The sequence below is a fragment of the Sturnira hondurensis genome, unplaced genomic scaffold, assembly GCF_014824575.4.
Source record: "Sturnira hondurensis isolate 20B ecotype Veracruz unplaced genomic scaffold, ASM1482457v3 Scaffold0010128, whole genome shotgun sequence".
Classification (NCBI taxonomy): domain Eukaryota; kingdom Metazoa; phylum Chordata; class Mammalia; order Chiroptera; family Phyllostomidae; genus Sturnira; species Sturnira hondurensis.
The window spans coordinates 26,444,667-26,463,572 of NW_028082759.1; the positions used below are offsets into that span (position 1 = coordinate 26,444,667).

General features: G+C 49.0%; 1 protein-coding gene across 1 annotated transcript in view; it reads right to left on the reverse strand.

Moving 5' to 3' along the window:
* AFG2A (AAA ATPase AFG2A) overlaps window positions 1–18,906 on the reverse strand; it is a 170,202-nt gene that overhangs the window by 24,226 nt on the left and 127,070 nt on the right. Inside the window, exon 15 of the mRNA XM_037058578.1 lies at window positions 4,875–5,039. Coding sequence (XP_036914473.1) covers window positions 4,875–5,039 — 165 coding nt within the window. The remainder of the gene's footprint in view (window positions 1–4,874; window positions 5,040–18,906) is intronic.

Consider the following 18,906-nt stretch of genomic DNA (forward strand, 5'->3'; position numbering starts at 1 on the left):
GCAGACCACAGAACAGAATTCGGGGCGAGACACATCGTTTCAGTAAAACGGGGATACACACTCGTAGACTAACTTTACATGGTGGGAAAGCTTTATAAAACTTAGTGTGAAGTGCATTCAAGTAACAAACTGCTTTCAAAAAGACTTTCTAGAGCGGATTCATAAGTAGATTTTTTTTTAATTTTGAAGAAAAGGATAAGAGGCAAACTCAATTATCACTTTACTTTCAGGAAAATTATCTGGCTACCAAGACAATGCAAACCATTACCCACAACCCCCTGCACTTGGGCAGCAAACAGAACGCTGAGTGGAGATGGGACTGGGTGACGACGGAGACGGAGATGCCCGCAAAGCACTCCCGTGGCATTGCTTCTCAGGGCTTTGACATTTCTCTTATTTCAACCTCAGAACATCTCAGTCACATGGATATTTTACAAATGAGGAAAACGAGGTTTCAGAGAAGTCAGTAGCTTGCCTGAAACTACCCTGAAAGGAGCTACAATTCTATTAGAAGTTGACTCGACTGCAACGTTAAAACGCTCTTTCCCACTTTACTGCCTGGCTTGGAAGAGGGCCCCTGAAACCGCACCGCGTCCGAGAACTGCCGTGGCTGCCCGTGCCATTTATGGAACGTGTAGTTGGCGTCCAGCGTGGCTATATTCTCAGTCTCACTCAATGACATGGCCACTGAAAGGAGGGTCCCCTACAAACGAACCTGCAGCTCCCAGGCCAGCAAATCCTACCCAGGGAGAAAGCCCCGCCTCTCCCCGGCCTCCCTGGCTCTGAGCTCAAGGCGCACAGGCCAGGAACCCAGCGATGGCTTCCCTGTGCACTCATTTGTGATTGCTGGCTTCCTGTCGGTGGGTAAGATAACAGTTTTCCTAAAGTAACTAGGATAATGTGATAAAAGACAAATGAAAAAATGGAGTGGAATCTGCTACAAATAATTTGAAAATCAAAGCAAAAGCAAACAATAGCTACAACTGAAAAAGACTTATTATTTCCTCCTGAGCTGAATTCCCAACTGCTTTTAAATGGCAACATGTTTTTCCATTAACGGGGAGCTACAGCCAAGATGCCAGAGACAATGAGGTCCTGGCCACAGCGGGGTGGAAGATGCTGCCTGCCAGCCCCCAGGGCTGCTCCCCAGTGGCCCCCCCCGCCCCCCCACCCAGCTGGCAGCCAACCCCACCCCACCCCAGGGCTCTCCCGAGGTTTACAGAAATGCTGCAGGTCTCTGGACCGAGGACCCCCCCCTCCAGGGGGAGACCTCGGAGCCACTCAGAAGGGTGGAAGGAGCTACTGCGAACACTGGGCCTGCGGAAGCTTTTACAGAACGAGGCTGACCGGGCCCAGTAAAGCACAAGGTGGAAAGAAATCCTGTCTTAAATACCTTCCCAGCCCCTTTACCTCCAGTCCAATCATCCTCTACACTGAAGTTAAAATTAAAACAAAGAACTCTCATACAGTTAAAATAAACGTTTTATGTTTGTAAAACACAGACTGTCAGCAACTCCCTCATCTCTGCCTCACCTGGCCAAATTCCTCTTCATACAGTCAATAGGGTACAATCACATAAAATTACCTTCATATAATTTTGATGAATCTACTCTCCTGTGAGGATGATTAACTGATCTGGGGTTTCATTTCTGTACCAAAAGGTACCACCAGAGAGACACTCCCCGACTCTGAGAAGAGGCTGTGCCCGCAGCAGGGTGCTCCGCCGCAGAGGGAGAGGGCTCCTCCGTCCACACACGANCTGTCGGTGGGTAAGATAACAGTTTTCCTAAAGTAACTAGGATAATGTGATAAAAGACAAATGAAAAAATGGAGTGGAATCTGCTACAAATAATTTGAAAATCAAAGCAAAAGCAAACAATAGCTACAACTGAAAAAGACTTATTATTTCCTCCTGAGCTGAATTCCCAACTGCTTTTAAATGGCAACATGTTTTTCCATTAACGGGGAGCTACAGCCAAGATGCCAGAGACAATGAGGTCCTGGCCACAGCGGGGTGGAAGATGCTGCCTGCCAGCCCCCAGGGCTGCTCCCCAGTGGCCCCCCCCGCCCCCCCACCCAGCTGGCAGCCAACCCCACCCCACCCCAGGGCTCTCCCGAGGTTTACAGAAATGCTGCAGGTCTCTGGACCGAGGACCCCCCCCTCCAGGGGGAGACCTCGGAGCCACTCAGAAGGGTGGAAGGAGCTACTGCGAACACTGGGCCTGCGGAAGCTTTTACAGAACGAGGCTGACCGGGCCCAGTAAAGCACAAGGTGGAAAGAAATCCTGTCTTAAATACCTTCCCAGCCCCTTTACCTCCAGTCCAATCATCCTCTACACTGAAGTTAAAATTAAAACAAAGAACTCTCATACAGTTAAAATAAACGTTTTATGTTTGTAAAACACAGACTGTCAGCAACTCCCTCATCTCTGCCTCACCTGGCCAAATTCCTCTTCATACAGTCAATAGGGTACAATCACATAAAATTACCTTCATATAATTTTGATGAATCTACTCTCCTGTGAGGATGATTAACTGATCTGGGGTTTCATTTCTGTACCAAAAGGTACCACCAGAGAGACACTCCCCGACTCTGAGAAGAGGCTGTGCCCGCAGCAGGGTGCTCCGCCGCAGAGGGAGAGGGCTCCTCCGTCCACACACGAGAACAAAGGGCTGTTTCACCTAAATGCGGTTTTGAAAACCCTCCATTCTCTTTCCAGTTTAGCAAGTGTTTGTTAAACATGTGCGTGTGGCGGGTTCCCTGCTGAAGGGCGCGGCCTTAGCCTGAGGAGGAAGTAAACTGGTTACATCCGTGGTAACTCACTGAGTGTGCAAGGGCAGGTGACCGAGGTTCTGGCTTTGGATTTGTTTCACCACTAAAACAAAGGTCAAGACTAACTTTAGCTCTCAACACCACAGCACCATTTCCGTTGTGATGGAGAGGGGGGAAAAGATGAGATCTTATATTTTATCTGAAGCTACATTTTATCTGTCTTACATTTCCTATTTATTAATTGTAAGACTTTAAAAATGATAATAGTTCTCAAACATTAGGGCACCTTCCCACAAAAAAAGATCCCTCAAAATATGACGCAAACCTGTCTTGGCCAAGTTGAAAACCCCAGAAGCAGTAAGCTACAGCTCTGGGATAAAGCTTCTATGAAGTTGTAATAATGTACTGATTATAATTAGGGCCACAGTGGGATACCCTTCCCCTACCCAAGCACTATGGGACACAAAACATGTAATCTGAGGATGAACAGAATTTTCTGCTACTTTTCCTGGGACTATTTTTAGAAGATCTGACATAAACATTAATTAGAAACGAATGTGTGCGTATTTTAGAGTAAATAAGGCACGTACCACGTAAGACCCAGGCACCACCGGAGTCTTTTCCTTTCGGCCACACAGAGCCTCCCTGGCTTTGACTTCTGGTTTGCTCCTCCCTGTTACCGCCGTTAATTCCTCCCAAGTGAGAAAGGCACAGTCACACCTTGCTAACTGCTCTTCCTCCTCACTCAGGTCGAGTGGAAGATTTACGGCGTCTTCTCCTTGCCAACCTGACGGATCACGCCCGCGACGCCAGGCCTTGGTCTCACATCCAAAAGCGAGCCCCTAAAACGCGGCAGCAGCCCGTCTGCAGCAGCGCCGTGTCCACTTCAGCGTAATGGATGGTCCTCCCAAGGAGACGCCCACCAGAACGACTGTCTGACAGGACTTAAAAATGCACTTCATCTGCTTCTCAAGATACTTCCTGCGTGGCTTTCCCTCTGCCCACGGCAACGGAAAACCCTAAGTGGGGAGATCCAATCCACACAGTTTGTACCTGAGGCAGAACGATGAGGATATTTGGACTCTAACTGGCAACTGCTATTAGCTACGACCGTGTGGCAGACGAAGTTCAATTCCACGGGTAAACTGACCTTCGAACTCCCTGGGTACCATTCACAATCAGCACTGTGTTCATCTCTGGGTTCACAGAGACCAATAAAACCAGCAGCGAGCAAAACAGAACGCGCAGTCCCAGTCTGCTAGATAACTCAGAACGAAAAGAATCTATGATATTTTGCCTAAAAAATAGCAGCTTCCCAGTACAAATCTGTATCAGTGGTATTCAGAGAGATTTTGGTGTTGAGTTTGTCCTTTTCTTAAGAAATGCTTGTAGAAAGATGCTAAAATAAAAGATTCCAATTATTTTAATGGAATTCTGTAAATAAAAGTAGTGCAAGTAAACAGTTGGTAATGACAAAAGAAAATGTTTAACTGTCCTATCTAAAACTTTCAGATTTTCGGAGTTCCTGCTGCTATTATTGAACATATTCTGAGTTGAGGGCAGACTGTCCCCTTTGCGGTTTTTGTAAGAGAATTTTTTTTGGTTAATCCACAAGTAGACTGAGATAATTTTCCAAAAAGATAAAGGGTAATAACATACTCTTTTTGGCAAGTCTTTTGAACTCCGCAGCGCTCTCATTATGCCCCAAACCCTATCTTCACTTTCACGATCTCAGAGAGAAAATGACCGAGGTGGTGGCACATCGCTTCCATCTGATGGGGCGAGGGATCCAAGTTCAGGGGGTGGGTGTGGCCAGAAGCTGCTGTGTCAAGAGGCCCCTGAGAGGACCCCCGTTTCCAGCCCAGCGTGCTCGCCCCTAGCTCACGCTGCCTCTCTGAAGACTACGTTTGAGCACTGGCAGGAGCCAGGTATAAAGAACTGAGACGTAACGGAGGTCAGGTAAAATGCAGTTTCACTGAGTGACCACCTGTCACTCGGTGCCCTTCCTGTCTTAAGACTGTGTGACATACAATTCCTTGAAACAGCTGGCACCCCAAGCCACCACTCTCCTCCCCCCACCGTCTTTTCAGACCTTTCTTACCTCTGCTCCTGAGTAGGTGTCCGTCTGGAGGACGAGCTCATTCAGATCAACATCCTGACCGACTGGCATGGAGTGAAACTGCAGGTTAAAGATTTCCCTCCTCGTGGCCGCATCTGGTAAAGGCACATAGATGACTCTATCGATTCTTCCAGGCCGCATCAACGCCTGGAAAGGAGGCGGGCAATGCGGGTTAACCAGGCTCAGAACGACGTTTGCACGGACGGCGCCCAAAGGAAGGGACGTCCAGAATCCCGTGAACAACCACCGCTGAAAATTAGTGAGTAAAACACCCACTGGAGACTCTACAGTCTATTTTAAAGATTCAAATCAATGAGCAATGCTCAGGGGACTTCTGAAAATAGAAAAGCAGTATTTCTGAGAGGCCGTCCGCTCCTCAGCAACTGCCGGGTCAGGAACGGAGGACCAGTGTCTTTCAGGGGAATGCAAACAGGACTTGCATTCACCGCATCGAAAGGGGGTCTTCTCTGCAACTTCCGGCAGCAACTCTGAAAACACGGGGCACACGGCTCCAGAGCGCCCTCGGAAAGCGCAGCTCTTATACACGACTCCAGAACTGCATGCGGCCACATACCCCCCCCTCGGGCCTCCCTGAGGGCCCATGCTTAGACCACCTGAGGCTACCAGACACCGCTGTGGGGGTACTGCGCAGGCGCTGCACGCCAGGCGCTGCACGCCAGACGCTGCGGCCGGCACTGGGAGGCAGTGCGAGCAGACGCAGGCAAGATCGGCGGGGGTGACAGTTACACGTGTCTGTGAACATGCTGAAAACCACGGAACTGCGTGTTTTACACGGGGGAGCTCTACGGTACGTGAAGCACGTCTCCATTAGGCCATTACAAGAGACCAGGGTCTAAACTGTGCGTGTGTAGAGGGGGTGATAGAAAGCCTCGGAGAGGAGGCAATGGGTGCGGTCACCCGAAGGAGCCAGCTGGAGTGCGTTCCACTTGTAATGCGAAGCTCCTGGAAGGTCTTAAGTAGGATGGTAAAAAGGTCAGATTTACACTAAAAGGTCACTCTTGTGGGACAGTATCAAAGGTCTAACGTACATGTAATCAGTGTCACAGAAGAAAAGGAAAGAGAAGATGTGGCAGGAAAAAACAACTGAGAAGAGCCAAAATGTCCCCAAACTGGTGAACAAACATTAAACTTGCGGAATTAAAAGGCTCAGTGACCCTCCAGCAAAATGGACACAAAGAAAACCACACCTAAACACATAACAGTGCAGCTGCTGGAGACCAAGGGCGGTGGAAGCCCAGAAGGTACCAGACCGGGTTGGGCACAGTGGCTGGAGTAACCGATGACTCTCCGTCGAAACAGTGGAGAGTGCAAACTGGTGGGACGTCTTCAATGGCATTTCTTGAAGATTTAACAGACGCTCACTTACAAAGAGTGAAAAACAGAGCATTTCTGTAGGTGCCCTCTTTAAGATGAAGTGTCCAGAAAGACGTGGTAGAAGCAAATACCGAAACCAAGGAAGGACTTGGCACAAACAACTTCTGATTAAAAAAACAAAAGGAAAAAACCCACAGACTGAAAACATTCCAGGGCTGCAAACCGAGCAGCTCAGAGGCTGTGGAAAGAAGCAGGAGAGGAAGCGGCAAGTGGAGGGTTGTTACGTAGGAGCCTCTTTAAACACAGACTCCGAAATACAACGTCAAGAATCTGTAACATCCCAACCTCACAGTGTTGGAACAGCCGTTCTTTCACTCAGTCAGAGAGTGCTCGCATCTGCCACATGCCAGGTGCCGGGCCCAAAGACAGCTCTCACACTCCGGACGCAAGGGGCTGTCAGGTCCTGAGGTACACACACAAGGGCAGTGACAGTGATGATGGCATTCATCTAAAGTGAAGCAGACCCACCGGGTGCCAGGCACTGGCATTCGGTTCAGACACTCACCCTCTGAGTGGATACCAGGGCAGTTAAGCGTTTTAAAGGGCCTGGAGATTGAAATGATTTGTCCAGACACACAGCTAATGAATGGTGGAGCTAGAATTTAACCCAGTTAAATTTTAACCCATTGGGCTGATTCTTCTGCCCTCCCTTTTAACCTGTACGCCAAATTACAAGTTCTGTACCTGGAACAGTCACAGAAGATTGTATAAAAGAGAAAACCCGAACTAAGGTGGAGCCTGGCTGACAGCCAAGGAGATGGTCTGTCGTTCTGAGCAGAGAGAAGGACATGCGAGGTACGGGGGCAGAGGGAGGTGGGCGAGTTCGGTCAGCTGGGTGTTCAAGGGCCTGGGAGCCACAGGACGAGAGGCAGCTGGAGTCAGGGTCGGGGAATTGCACCCAAACTAGACAGGCCTGAAGTGCCTTGCTTGAACTTGACTTTTCCCCTTGAGATGCCCTTCATTAATGGTTAGAAAATAGGAAGTTACAGCATTTCCCATCCGAACGCCTGCTTTATCAGTGACGTGAGCAGAGGCAGGGAGAAGCAGAATAACACCACTGCGATGATATTCCAGACCGGACTGTGTTGGCTTGACCTGACTGAGTCAACGCTGTTGAATGCCTTACCCGAGGCCTGCTGACTTCCCAGTGTGGAATGACACAACATAAACCTGCTGGTACAGGTAGCCCACTGTCTGGTGGGAAAGTCAGACAGTAAAGATGAACAATTATATAACAAAGAAGATGGAGTAAAAATGAACATTTCAAAAGAGACATAAGAGGTATCATGAATGACACCTATTAATCAGGTGACTTTAGAAGGAGAGAGAGATGCCTAGAATAAGTTCCAAGTTTCTCTGAAATAAATCAGAGCTGTTGCAAAAGATCTACCTCTCTCCCCAGTTTCTGCAACCACCTTCTCCAGGAATCATGACACGTTGGCACGTTTTTACTGGAGTAAAAGGTGGAGGCTCAGCGCCGCTTCTCTCCTCTGGAGGAAGACCCTCCGCTCACTCGCACGCCCCCTTGTCGATCCTTCTAAAGGAATGGCGGCCAAGGAACCTGATTCTTCAAAGCGTCTGCTTTAATACTTTGGTCTGAGTACGTATTTCTACGCTAATTAGAGTAGATTTGAACACTGATAGAGTATGAAATTACAGGTGTTGAATTTAAGAATCTTTTTAAAAAATTTCCCCTGGTTAAGACAGGAAACAGTAAAGAAACACCAGGGACAAGAGAAGGACTCCACTTGATGGAGTGGAGACCCGCACCCCCCTGGCCGTGGATCGGCGGGTGCCAAGCCCAGGCCGGTCCCAACAGTTGCCAGGCTCTGCGCGCCTCGCAGGGTGAATGTGCCCAGGCTGGCTAGTGAGAGCGCGCTACGCTCAAGAGCTCTGACAGCATTTTAATATACATTTACATTCACTGCCATGTGTGTGCACTGCATTCACACTGCAAACCCACTCTGCATATGTGTTTGTCTGCGTGCGTATTTGGCCCCCATATACGTATGAAACTGCAGACCTCGTTTTACTGCTCAAAAATGTAGGAAGAAATGCAGAGACCTTCCTTTCCAGCGACAGGGAGCTAACCTACCATTCACAGAGAGAGAGAGAGAGAGACCCTTCCTGTTTTTAAGCCGTTGGGCACATATGATTTCCAACCCAAATATTTAGCTTGGCAAGTCGGTGCTGTGTCAATTGACGATTTTATAACCACACTTATTCCACCTTAACTATCAATATGGAAAGAGAGAGGATTTGTTTTTCTCTACTTTTTTTGGTGAAGGTTTGAGAAGAGGAAGGAAGCAAACCACTGTCCCCAGAACAGCCCTGACGGGCGGTGGGATCACCTCCCACGTGCTCTGCCGGTGGGCACGGCCGGGGTCTCTGTGTGAACACCAAAGACAAGACTGGCCCTCTAGCCAAACGCTACACATCTTTAAAGACGAGCCTGAAAGTTTCAAGTGCAAGTCCACCACATTCTCCAACAAAGCATTTGAACAAATCTTTCATGTGGGCCGTGGGGATAATACGGCTTCAGGCATTAAAATTAACAGGACTCTTCATACAAAAGTTCTCAAACAGGCAATTCTGCTTTAATGATTTTTTAGAAAAATGAAAGAATTTTGTTTTGTATTACTCAGTACTGCTCCTCGAGGTCAGTTAAGTATCTTCATTTGCCTTTTCTGTTTTGTAACAAGGAGGACTTCCTAGAGGAATAGCAGAGTGCTGGCCTGGTTTCCCTGATTTCAGGGTGAAGACAGTGAGAACTGACATTAACCTTGACTGTGGTGTTCACCTTTTACCTAACTCTGCATCGGACCAAACGCCCTCCTGTTGTAGGGGCAGCCCCGTGGAACTCCGGCTGCCCCGCCCTCCAGAACAGGAAACTCAATTTTCCGGGCTCTGGGGCTCTGCCAGCACCGTGTGAACAAGCTCGGCTCCCTCTGCCTGCTACCAGTCTCGCCCCCCACCTCATCCTGCCTCAGCTCCGGCCCCCCTCTTTCTCCCCCTCACACAACCAGAGCTGTGTAAACTCTACTGGTCTCCAGGTTTGTCACTCACCTCAGCTGACTCAACCTGTCTCTATCACTCCATCAAAATGACTTGTTAACATAATCACCGACCTCTGGACTGTTAAGTTAAAAAACATACACACGCAAAACTTGTTCTGCCTGTATCTTGCCTAAACTTTCGGCAGGATTCAAGAAGCTGCTTTTGCTCTTAAAACAATCTGAACCTCTACGTGACACCTCTTGTTTTTCTCTGGACCCTCCTATTCAGCCACCCTTGCTTGCTGTTCCTCCCCTGACTCTACCTAAATGTAAAGGTTCGAGTTCTTCAGAGCATACGTTTAACATTTTCTCCTTCTGCGTCTTCCCTTCCCATCCATTCCTTTGACCCAGACTGTCATCCACAAGTAAATGAGTCCCCCAAACCACACACCAGGCCCACGGCTCCCCACGGACTCAGACCGGAGTCCCTCACTTCCTGCTGGACGTCTCTATTTGGCCACCACACAAGCGCACCCAAGTCAACATATCCGGCCTCATTCACTGTTTTCTCCTCCACACCTGTGATGCTTCCAGGACTTCCCATTCTCAGTAAATGGCTCTTCACCAACCTAGAAACCCGGGAACTGCGCATCTTCTCTCTCATTTCCCACTTTCAACACTGCCAGACTGTGGATTCCAGATCAACCATCCCCATCCACTTCGTTCTACCCCCACTGTCCGACCCCCTCTCCCACGGTTATCTGCGTGTCCCCTCGTCAGCCCCCCAAAAAGACTGTTCCTATATAATGCTGGAGCAGTGAAATGACTGTTTGATGCAAACGGTGACTGTGGGCGCTGTCCACCCACATCTGTGATACCTCCCATCGTTTCCCACTGTCTTCAGAATAAAGAGCACACTGTGTGCTCTCCAACCTGGCTTTCCAAGCACTGTGCCCCTCAGCAGAACGATCTCCTGCACTCCACTCTCTCTGTTAACAGTCTAACATTCTGCACGGTCACCTGAAAACTCAGCAACTCGGGAGCCTTCCCTAACCTGCCAGACCAAGTGAGGTACTGCCCCTCCTGTGTGCTCCCCAGCACCTGGCGTTTATACACAGCACTGAGTCCCTCTAAATATTTTTAAATACTTAACATTATTTAATAGAAGTGTTATACACAATTGTGCTGGATCTTGTGATATATACACTATTTCGTTTAATCTTTGAACACCTCCAAGAGGCAGCTAGAATGACAACATTTCCTTCTTCGCTAGATTACAAGCTTTGTGAGAATGGGGGCCGTATTCGCATCATTCACTCACCCACAGTCGGTGTCCAGCCAGACACCTTCGGTGCTCAGTAAATCCTGTTGACTGACTGCCAGCAGTTTTCAAAGACACAAACCACAACAAATAGCTTCCAATTAATTTACCTAGTAAATCAAGGCCATTATATAAATGTTCTATTTTGTATGGCTTATAGGGGGGAAAAGTAGCTTTATGTCAATCATATCCTTGCAATTGTCTTGCAAATCCTTAGTTTTCCATTTGTGAGGTGGGAGACGTTCAGCATCCAGTTCCTATGGCTTCTCTGAGCCCCCATTTTCCCTCTCTAAGATATGGTCATTCTACCACCTCTGAGGACCGTCCTAAGGACTAAGTGCGATGACACACACTAAAACTGTCGGCACCAGTCCCAGGACACAGCGCGTGCTAAACAAACGGCAGCCGTCACCACTCCGAACGACTGGGCTTTGCACACTCGCGGTCTGGCACTGCGCCGTTCCCCAGCGCTCTGCGTGCCATGGTTTCGGTGAGTGGTCAGGATGACCATCTTGTCAGCTGTGCGCAGAATCTCTTTTTTCTCCATCTACTTTTAAGACTGTTCTCTTTCATCACTACTTTTATACAATTTAACCATGGTGTGCCTTATGCAATTTTCTTTATGTATATCCTGCTTTGGGTTAATTTAAGGTACATATTTTTCATCCTATTTGGAGATTTTTCTGACCACAACTCGAGGAAATGGTTTTCTGCCCCAATGGCTCGTCCCTCCAAAAGTGCTCTGATTACTTGGAAGGTCCCGCGGGTCACAGAGGCTCCGGCCTCCTGCCCGACCCTCCCCCACTTTCTTCTTTCTGTGCTTTAGCCTGGAGACTTTCATTGCTACATCTACCTAATCCATCAACAAATCCAGCCAGTGAGATTTTACTTCGGATGCTGTATATTTCAGTTCTACCGTTTCCATCTGATTTTCTTCATAGCTTCCATCTATCTCCTCGGAACTATGCTTTTCTGTAACTCCTTCGGCACCTGTATAGCAGCTGTTTTAAAGCCTGCCACTTCCAGCATCCTTGTGAGTTCCAGTCTATTTCTACTGACTGCCTTTACTTCTGCTGACGTGGTTCTCTATTAAAAAGACACCAAGGAGGATGAGGACCCAGGAGGCAGTACTAGAGTTCTGAAGAGTCACAGCAGAGGCATCGGCTGTCTAGGAGAGTGGGAAGTAAGCAGATGCAATGAATGAAATGTTCTCATCCAGAAAAACTGAGACTCAGAAGAAACCTGTGGGACATCAGTTTAAATATCTTCAAGGAGCTTCAATGAAATGTTTAGGTTTTTTCCAGGGGGAGCTTGGAGGTGCTAAGACACCATAAAGCAATGGACAAATTATTTGAAGTAATTTCAAGAAACGGAAAGGAGCTCTGAAGGAAAGGGTCAGAAGGAAGACGCGGCTGCTGTGCATGCCCAGGACTGCCACACGGTTCCGAGAGCTCCCCGAACAGAGCACACGGGCTGTCCGTCACGTGTTCACGGGGGTGTGAGTTAGTTCACTGGGAGAACGTTGGCCCAGAATCCCAGACTGCAAGTCCAAGCCCATGCAAGGACCCCAGGCCTTCGCCCACCATCGGGGGGCAGGGGGGCAGGACTGTCAGCCCGCCTCTCGCAATCCTGTGGGCCAGTCACCATCAGACTTGGATTAGTTCAGGCTGGACTAGAGAGTTCAAGACCTCTAGAAGCATAATCTGGAGAAGTACGACAAAACCAGAAGCAACAGTGCAGTTCCCCTGGCCTTCATCTTGACGCCTAGCAGTCCCCGGGCCCGAGTCTCCTCTGCTCACACACTGATCCGACACGGTCCTGCCGCACTGCCCCCCCCACCCCCCCACGGCCCTGTGCTGAAAGAATTACCTGGAAAAACTTATGGAAAATTATCCTTTCCTACAAATCCTGCTCCTCAACAATCTACATGTGAAAAACAACAAAAAACAGTGTGAGCAGAGCAAGTAAAAAGGCCAGAAGAAGTGAGTGCCTCTCACATTTGGGAGCCTTGTCTGTCCACCTTGGACCCGCAGCCCTGCAGCAGCAGCGCCCGCCGAGTTCCCGAGGAAAGACCCTTCACGGGACCGTGACGGGGATTCTCGAGACCGGAACCACGCACGGCTGTCACGCCAACAACATTGTAACATAACGGCACCTGCATGCAGAGCGGCAGTGGGCAAGGACTCCTGGTGCCAGAAACGGCCCCTTCCCAGTAAGGGAGACATACGCTAAACCCATCCCAGAGCTTTGCAGGAGAGTGTGAAATTTAACACAGCAGACACATAAGAAAGTGCTACATGGTAGAAGGAGCCACTCCTGACATCGTGTTCTAACTTGTTTGCCAGATTGATAGAAGTGAAGAAAAATCCGTCACTCAATTGGCTCAGGTGGTAATACTGCATTTCCTACAAAATCATGACACAACTGAGTTCAGAAAAAACAGAAGTAAAAGCTGGAGCCCACCCCTAACCCAGGACCCTCAGTTCCTAAACATACGAGATCTCCAATCTGATTGCACCTGTGATATCGCACACCATCACCTATACAAATTCTGGCAATGAAAAAGAGAAAACCATAGATCACAGTGGTATGAGAGAAATACAGTGTGAGCCATATATAATTTTTAATTTCCTAGTAGCTACATTTTAAAAGATTTTTTAAAAGATAAAATTACTTTTAATAATTTATTTTATATAATAATCCAAAGTGTTATTTAAATACCAATGTAAAAATTATTTTTAAAAAGTTTTACTTTTTTCATAAAGCTTTTGAAATCTAGAGTATATGTTATACTTCAAGCACATTTTTATTGGGACAAGCGCCATTTCAAGTGCACAGCAGCCACACGTGGCCAGTGGCAACCAGATGAGACAGGCAGGACGGCTGCCCAGGACATGCTAAATCCTCAGGGCAGCAGGTAACTAGTGGGAAGTCTATGAAACTCATTAACCGGTCTCCTCCACCTCCTTCACAGGAGACGGCACCCTGCCAGGCAGAGATTGTAGCTTCACAGACAGTGGGGTCCATCTTCTCATGCTGCCACGTGGTGAGTCTCCACGGAAGCTCGGTTTCTATCCAACATCATTTCTGAAACACAGATTCAGGCCCACCAGATCTCTAATATAATCAATTTGTTACATTAAAAATGACTGAATTCATTAAGAAAGCCAATTAACCATTATCAGCAACCAAAGGGTCACTGCTAAAAACCACCGGGCTCTGGAGTCTGACCAACAGAGGTGGCTCCCGGTACAAGTTTGAGTCGCCATGCAGTTCTGTGCTGAACACAGTGTTAACCCTGGTTCAGCGTTCGGTCAGCGGCCTCAGTCGTTCGAGAAAGCAAAGGAGCCCCGTCAACGAGGCCACTAGGCGGACTCCTACTTCCTAGGAGAAGAGTGCAAGGGGACTGTACTGCTCCCATGACACCAGGCCCCAAACTGTGGTCCTAGACTGCACAGCGCAGATTTGAGGTTCTCAGCTCGTTTCAGTTAACGGGTCAGAAATAGTAGCAAACGTCTTCTTATCACAGCTTTCCGTTCACTTTAGGAAAAAGGCCACAGTCTATGTGTTAGGTGTGTTAGAGACGTGTGTGTCATGTGTATGTACGTTTTAGTACACACACCACATATAAGTAAAAGGAAGCATAAAAAGAAAAGGTGTAATTTGTTCCACGTTTCTCACTGACCTGGCACCTGTACTCAGTGTCAGTACAGGTGACGGTGATTCATTCGTTTCTGTCATGGGTTCAGTGTGTTTGAGTGTCTCATTTTGATGTTTGGATGCAAGCAATGGTCACAGCTGACCATTGCCTTTCTCTGAACAGACACTGAAATGCAAGAAAAGGTCCCAATATTACCGTACCTTTCAATTCCCACTCAATTTAGAGTGGTTTCGTACCTAATGCTAAAACTTTGCAAATTGCTGTAGCAAAAAACACCCCCATTTCCAAGCTTTTAACGTCAGAAGCAGCAGACTGTAGAAAGTAGGCCGCGTGTGCGTGTGCGCGTGTGAGACTACTGTTCAGTGAATCACTAGGCAGTAAAAGGCTAAGTTAACTCCTTTACCAGCGAACCACTCACTCACTGGCCTGGAGGTGGTCTTACCAATGACAAACAACAGCGCCCTGGCCTGCAGGAGCTCAGAGGACAGAGACGCCACATGGACAATTTCAATCCACGGTCAGACTTTTGGAGAGATTTGACCATTTTGTTCGTGATGGCAGAATCAGTACAACTAACTTTTCTAAACAAACAACTGTAACAAAAACCTCTCAAACTGTGTAGAGAGATGGGCTGCAATTCAGCTCAATGAAGCAGCAGATTTCTTTTCTCTGGTATGCATTAGTGGCCTGCGTTTATCGCAGCTGCATCCAATCCGGTACAAATGGGGAGCGAATTCATTTCTCCGGCTTCGCACTGGCCGTAAGGTCCACTACTGTGTGTGACGACCAAGCCGCTGAGTGAAACGGACATCCCTCCGGGGAAGAAGCCGAAGAAAACCTTAACCGAAGTCCCCGGGACACTGTTCTGGTCCTTCTCTCCTGCAATTCCTGCGTTTTCAAAGGGAAAACCTTGAGTCAAACTTCCTCAAGTACGTGCGCCGTGCCCTTCTGACACACAGGACTTCGGGCGCCCTGATGCCGGGCAGAGGCAGTGGGCTGGTGCCCTCGGACCTGCGTGCAGCCGACCTCAGCGGCGACGGCCGCCCCACTTCCTGCAGGTGCACGCGTCTGATGGGTTCACCGCCCGGGATTAGCCGACTGGGGTGTGCGCGGAGGGAAGAAGGTAGGTGCTGAAGAGTCACGTGCTGCGACCCAGGGTGACCCGTCGGACTTACTTGTAAACCCCACAGAGCTGATTACACAGTACTCCTCAAAAAAAGCGACCATTTCTAAAAATCGCCGGGAAAAGTGTGCATGTGTCACAGTGAAGGCTCTGGTGTGGGTGGGATGGCATGACACACGGTCACTCACAGCATCCTCTACACAGTGGGACATTTGCTTCAGTTTCAGTCTGAAGTTTTTCCACGTTTTTTCAACTGAGAAAACTTCTCTACATGGACCTAAAAATGAACTGTCAAGTCCAAATAATCAATGGAAAGGGATGGTCTCCCTCTCCTGAAATCCACCAGGAGGATGCCCAAAACATGGGTTCCAGGGAAGGAGTACAGCCTGACAATCTTAACACGGCCACCAGTCCCCAAGACCGCCAGCACCCCTCCGCCTCCCTGGGCGCTCCCCACAGGCTCCACCCACAGCTCAGCTGTCTCCAGGCCTCCTGCCCCCTACCCCCACAGCAAGTCGCTGGTGCAGCTCGCTCTCCTGCTGCTGAGCAGCAGGGAGGGCCTGGGACTCCAAGTGGGTGGGTGGGGGGGGGGGAGGACACAGCTGCGCTGGCAGTTTACAGTTAACCACCTTTTACGTGCCAGGAAGGTCACAAGACATACTGTTAATGCACAACAAGGTGATGCACATTCCGTTTATTTTTAAAATAAAAGTAAATGCACTGCTTTCTCTGAACAAAAAGGACTCATATTATTGTAAACAACTTCAAAACAACACCAATGAACATTCATTATGCGACAGAAGCTGGGAAAACTGGGTGAGTGGAAGGGGAAATAGGAAAATTAAGCAAGGCCAACAGTCTGAACAACTCACAGCCCGCAGGGGAGTTGCAGGCCTTTCTCCCCTCACCAGGACTCTTGAGAGCGAGCGCGGTCATTTCTACCTGCCCCTACCCAGAGAGCGCAGAGCTACATCGCCACCCCAGTCGGAGAAATGAGAACAGGGCGCCAGTTAGTGCCACCTGTGTCAGCGAAACCCAAGGACAGATGAAGTTGGGGGAACAAGTAACAAAACCCCACTAAAGTCAGACAGACTCACGATAAAAACTAAAAGAGTAAATTGGACCAAAGAATAACCCAACCCGGCCACCACACACTCACTGATGCATCAGCACATTAAAAATGCACCTGGAACGCTGAGAACGTTTTGCCGAACACCCCTCCACCCCTGCAGATTCTCACCTGAAGAAAGGAGATAAAGACCCCCCCCCCCCACCAAGGCTGGGTGCAGGCTCGCTCCAGGGTGTGCCGTGCCCCTTCCCTGAAGACCCGTTTGCCCTCTCCTTAGCTCTCGGGGTCCCCAGGAGTTCCGTGACCAGGGAGCAGCCCGTCCCGCAGCAGCCGCCCCGGATCCTGCTGCGAGGCCGCCCTTTCTCCGACTTCCTGGTGAGCTCACAGCAGCCCAGCCTGGGCTCTCCTCTGCGGCTTCTTCCTCCCCAAGTCCTTCCTTGGTCTCACTGCCCCGGGCTTTACGAAATGCACTCTCCCAATCTCCTAGACTCGTGTTGTGAACTCTTTCCTACCCGAAGCCAAGAGCCCACACACTACAGGCCCACCTAAGGCACACCAGCTCCAGGCAGGTTCCTGTCCAGTAACAGGCAGAAAGCAGGTACCACCGAGGTGATAGCACCACTAACATTTTGGGGAACACATTTCCAGACCACTGTAACGTACATTGTTTTACATAAAAACTGGGTTATTTTATTAGGGGTTGAATAAGCCTTGTGATCTAAGATTAACTTAGGAAATCTCCATCTCACAGAGAAGGTAATAGAAGAAATAAAAGGAGAAGGGCCTAGAATTTAGCCTCTGAGAAACATCACAGAAAGAGATGAAATTAGACAAACTCAGAATATCGCAATCAACTCTCCAAGGTGAAGAACAAAACAAGTGCTGTAACTGCAACCTCTAAGACAAAAAAGGGGGAACGACGCACAGGGAGCGTGATCGGAAGGACTGGGTGCCCAGCTGACGCGGAAATACGCCGGGAGGCTGTCGATGAGAACAAGGAAAGAGAAGCACCCGGACATCCCCGGGCCGTCAAGGGTCAGACACTGGGGACTATGGCTGCCGTAACAGAAGCCAGGGGACCAGGGATGAGGCCAGAATAAACACAGGAGGGAGAAAAGCTGTCCCTTTGTCCTCACCTGTTTAAGCTCAGGGTAAGAGAAGAGCAACAACAAACAGTACAGAGACGTGTCGTGGGAAGCGCACACTGCCTCTTCAGTCCACCGATCTCCCTGCACAGAAACCGTTTCTCCCAGACGGTTTCTGTTCTTAGATGCATATATCCAGGCCTGTCCATCGAAAAGAACGGCAAAACGGGATCATCCTTTCTTGCTTGGTTTTAATCTGCTGGTCACAAATATAGGAGTCTTTACTCACAGCATCTTAAAGGAACCATCGAGCCACGAGACAATCGAGGGAGCGGGTGGGCAAGACGCTTTTGCAGGAGCTACGGCAGCAGGACTTTAGTAATGGAAGGAACCTCCTTCCATTACTCATTCGAACCCAGAAACAGATTATTAGTCTGGGTGAAGACAATTATTAATAGACTGAAGGTTTCTTAACACTCACTGTAAACAGTGTAGCCCCGGCTGGTGCGGGTCAGCTGGTGGAAGCCTCACCCCCTAGACTGAAAGGCTGCAGGTTCAATTCCCTGTCAGGGCACACAAAAGAAGGCAACCAATTGATGTTTCTCTCTCACACTGATGTCTGTCTGTCTGTCTGTCTGTCTGTGTCTCTCTCAAAGCAATGAAAAATGTCCTCAGGTGAGGATTAAAAAAAACTTACACTGTAAAAGAGTGTAAGTAGAAGAGAAAAAAATATACACTATCGCTGACTCGCAGCTAAAGCCGAACCACAGGAATTAAAAGGCTCTTCCCAGCCCATGTGTGCCGTGAAATCTGCGAGATGGGGATCTTGGTGACCTGCCGGACCGGATGGGCTGGTGGTCCAGGGACAGAGGGTCTCTACTGATGTCTCCCTACCGTCCTCAGTTCTGCCTTCCGAGCACCTTCCGGCCCTGTCTTGCTGATAAAACTGGCCCCTGCCACAGAATATGCCTCCCCGGCCCTCCCCGAGCCCGCCATGGAAAGTTCTAAAAATAGCTCCGACAAGCTCTTGCCCTGGTGCTCCGGGAGAGCACCGCAGGGCTGGGGACAGGGCGAAAACACAAACCAGCCCTCACGCGGGTTAGCGCTGTTAGGATGAAACGGCCTCCAGCATGAACCGATGGATCCGTCTTACTGGGTCTCCTGTCGGAAACAGAGTTCGTGCTCAACAGCTGCAGTAGGTATTTAGCAGACAGAGCGTCAGTGACTGTATCCATCCTCTTCGTTTACATACAGCTGCACTGTCGTGCGTTTCTGTGTCCAGTGCCACTCCTACAGGATGAATTCTCCCCATGAGGACGCCGCTGACTCACACTCCATCTGCACTAACTGCACTAACAAGCTAT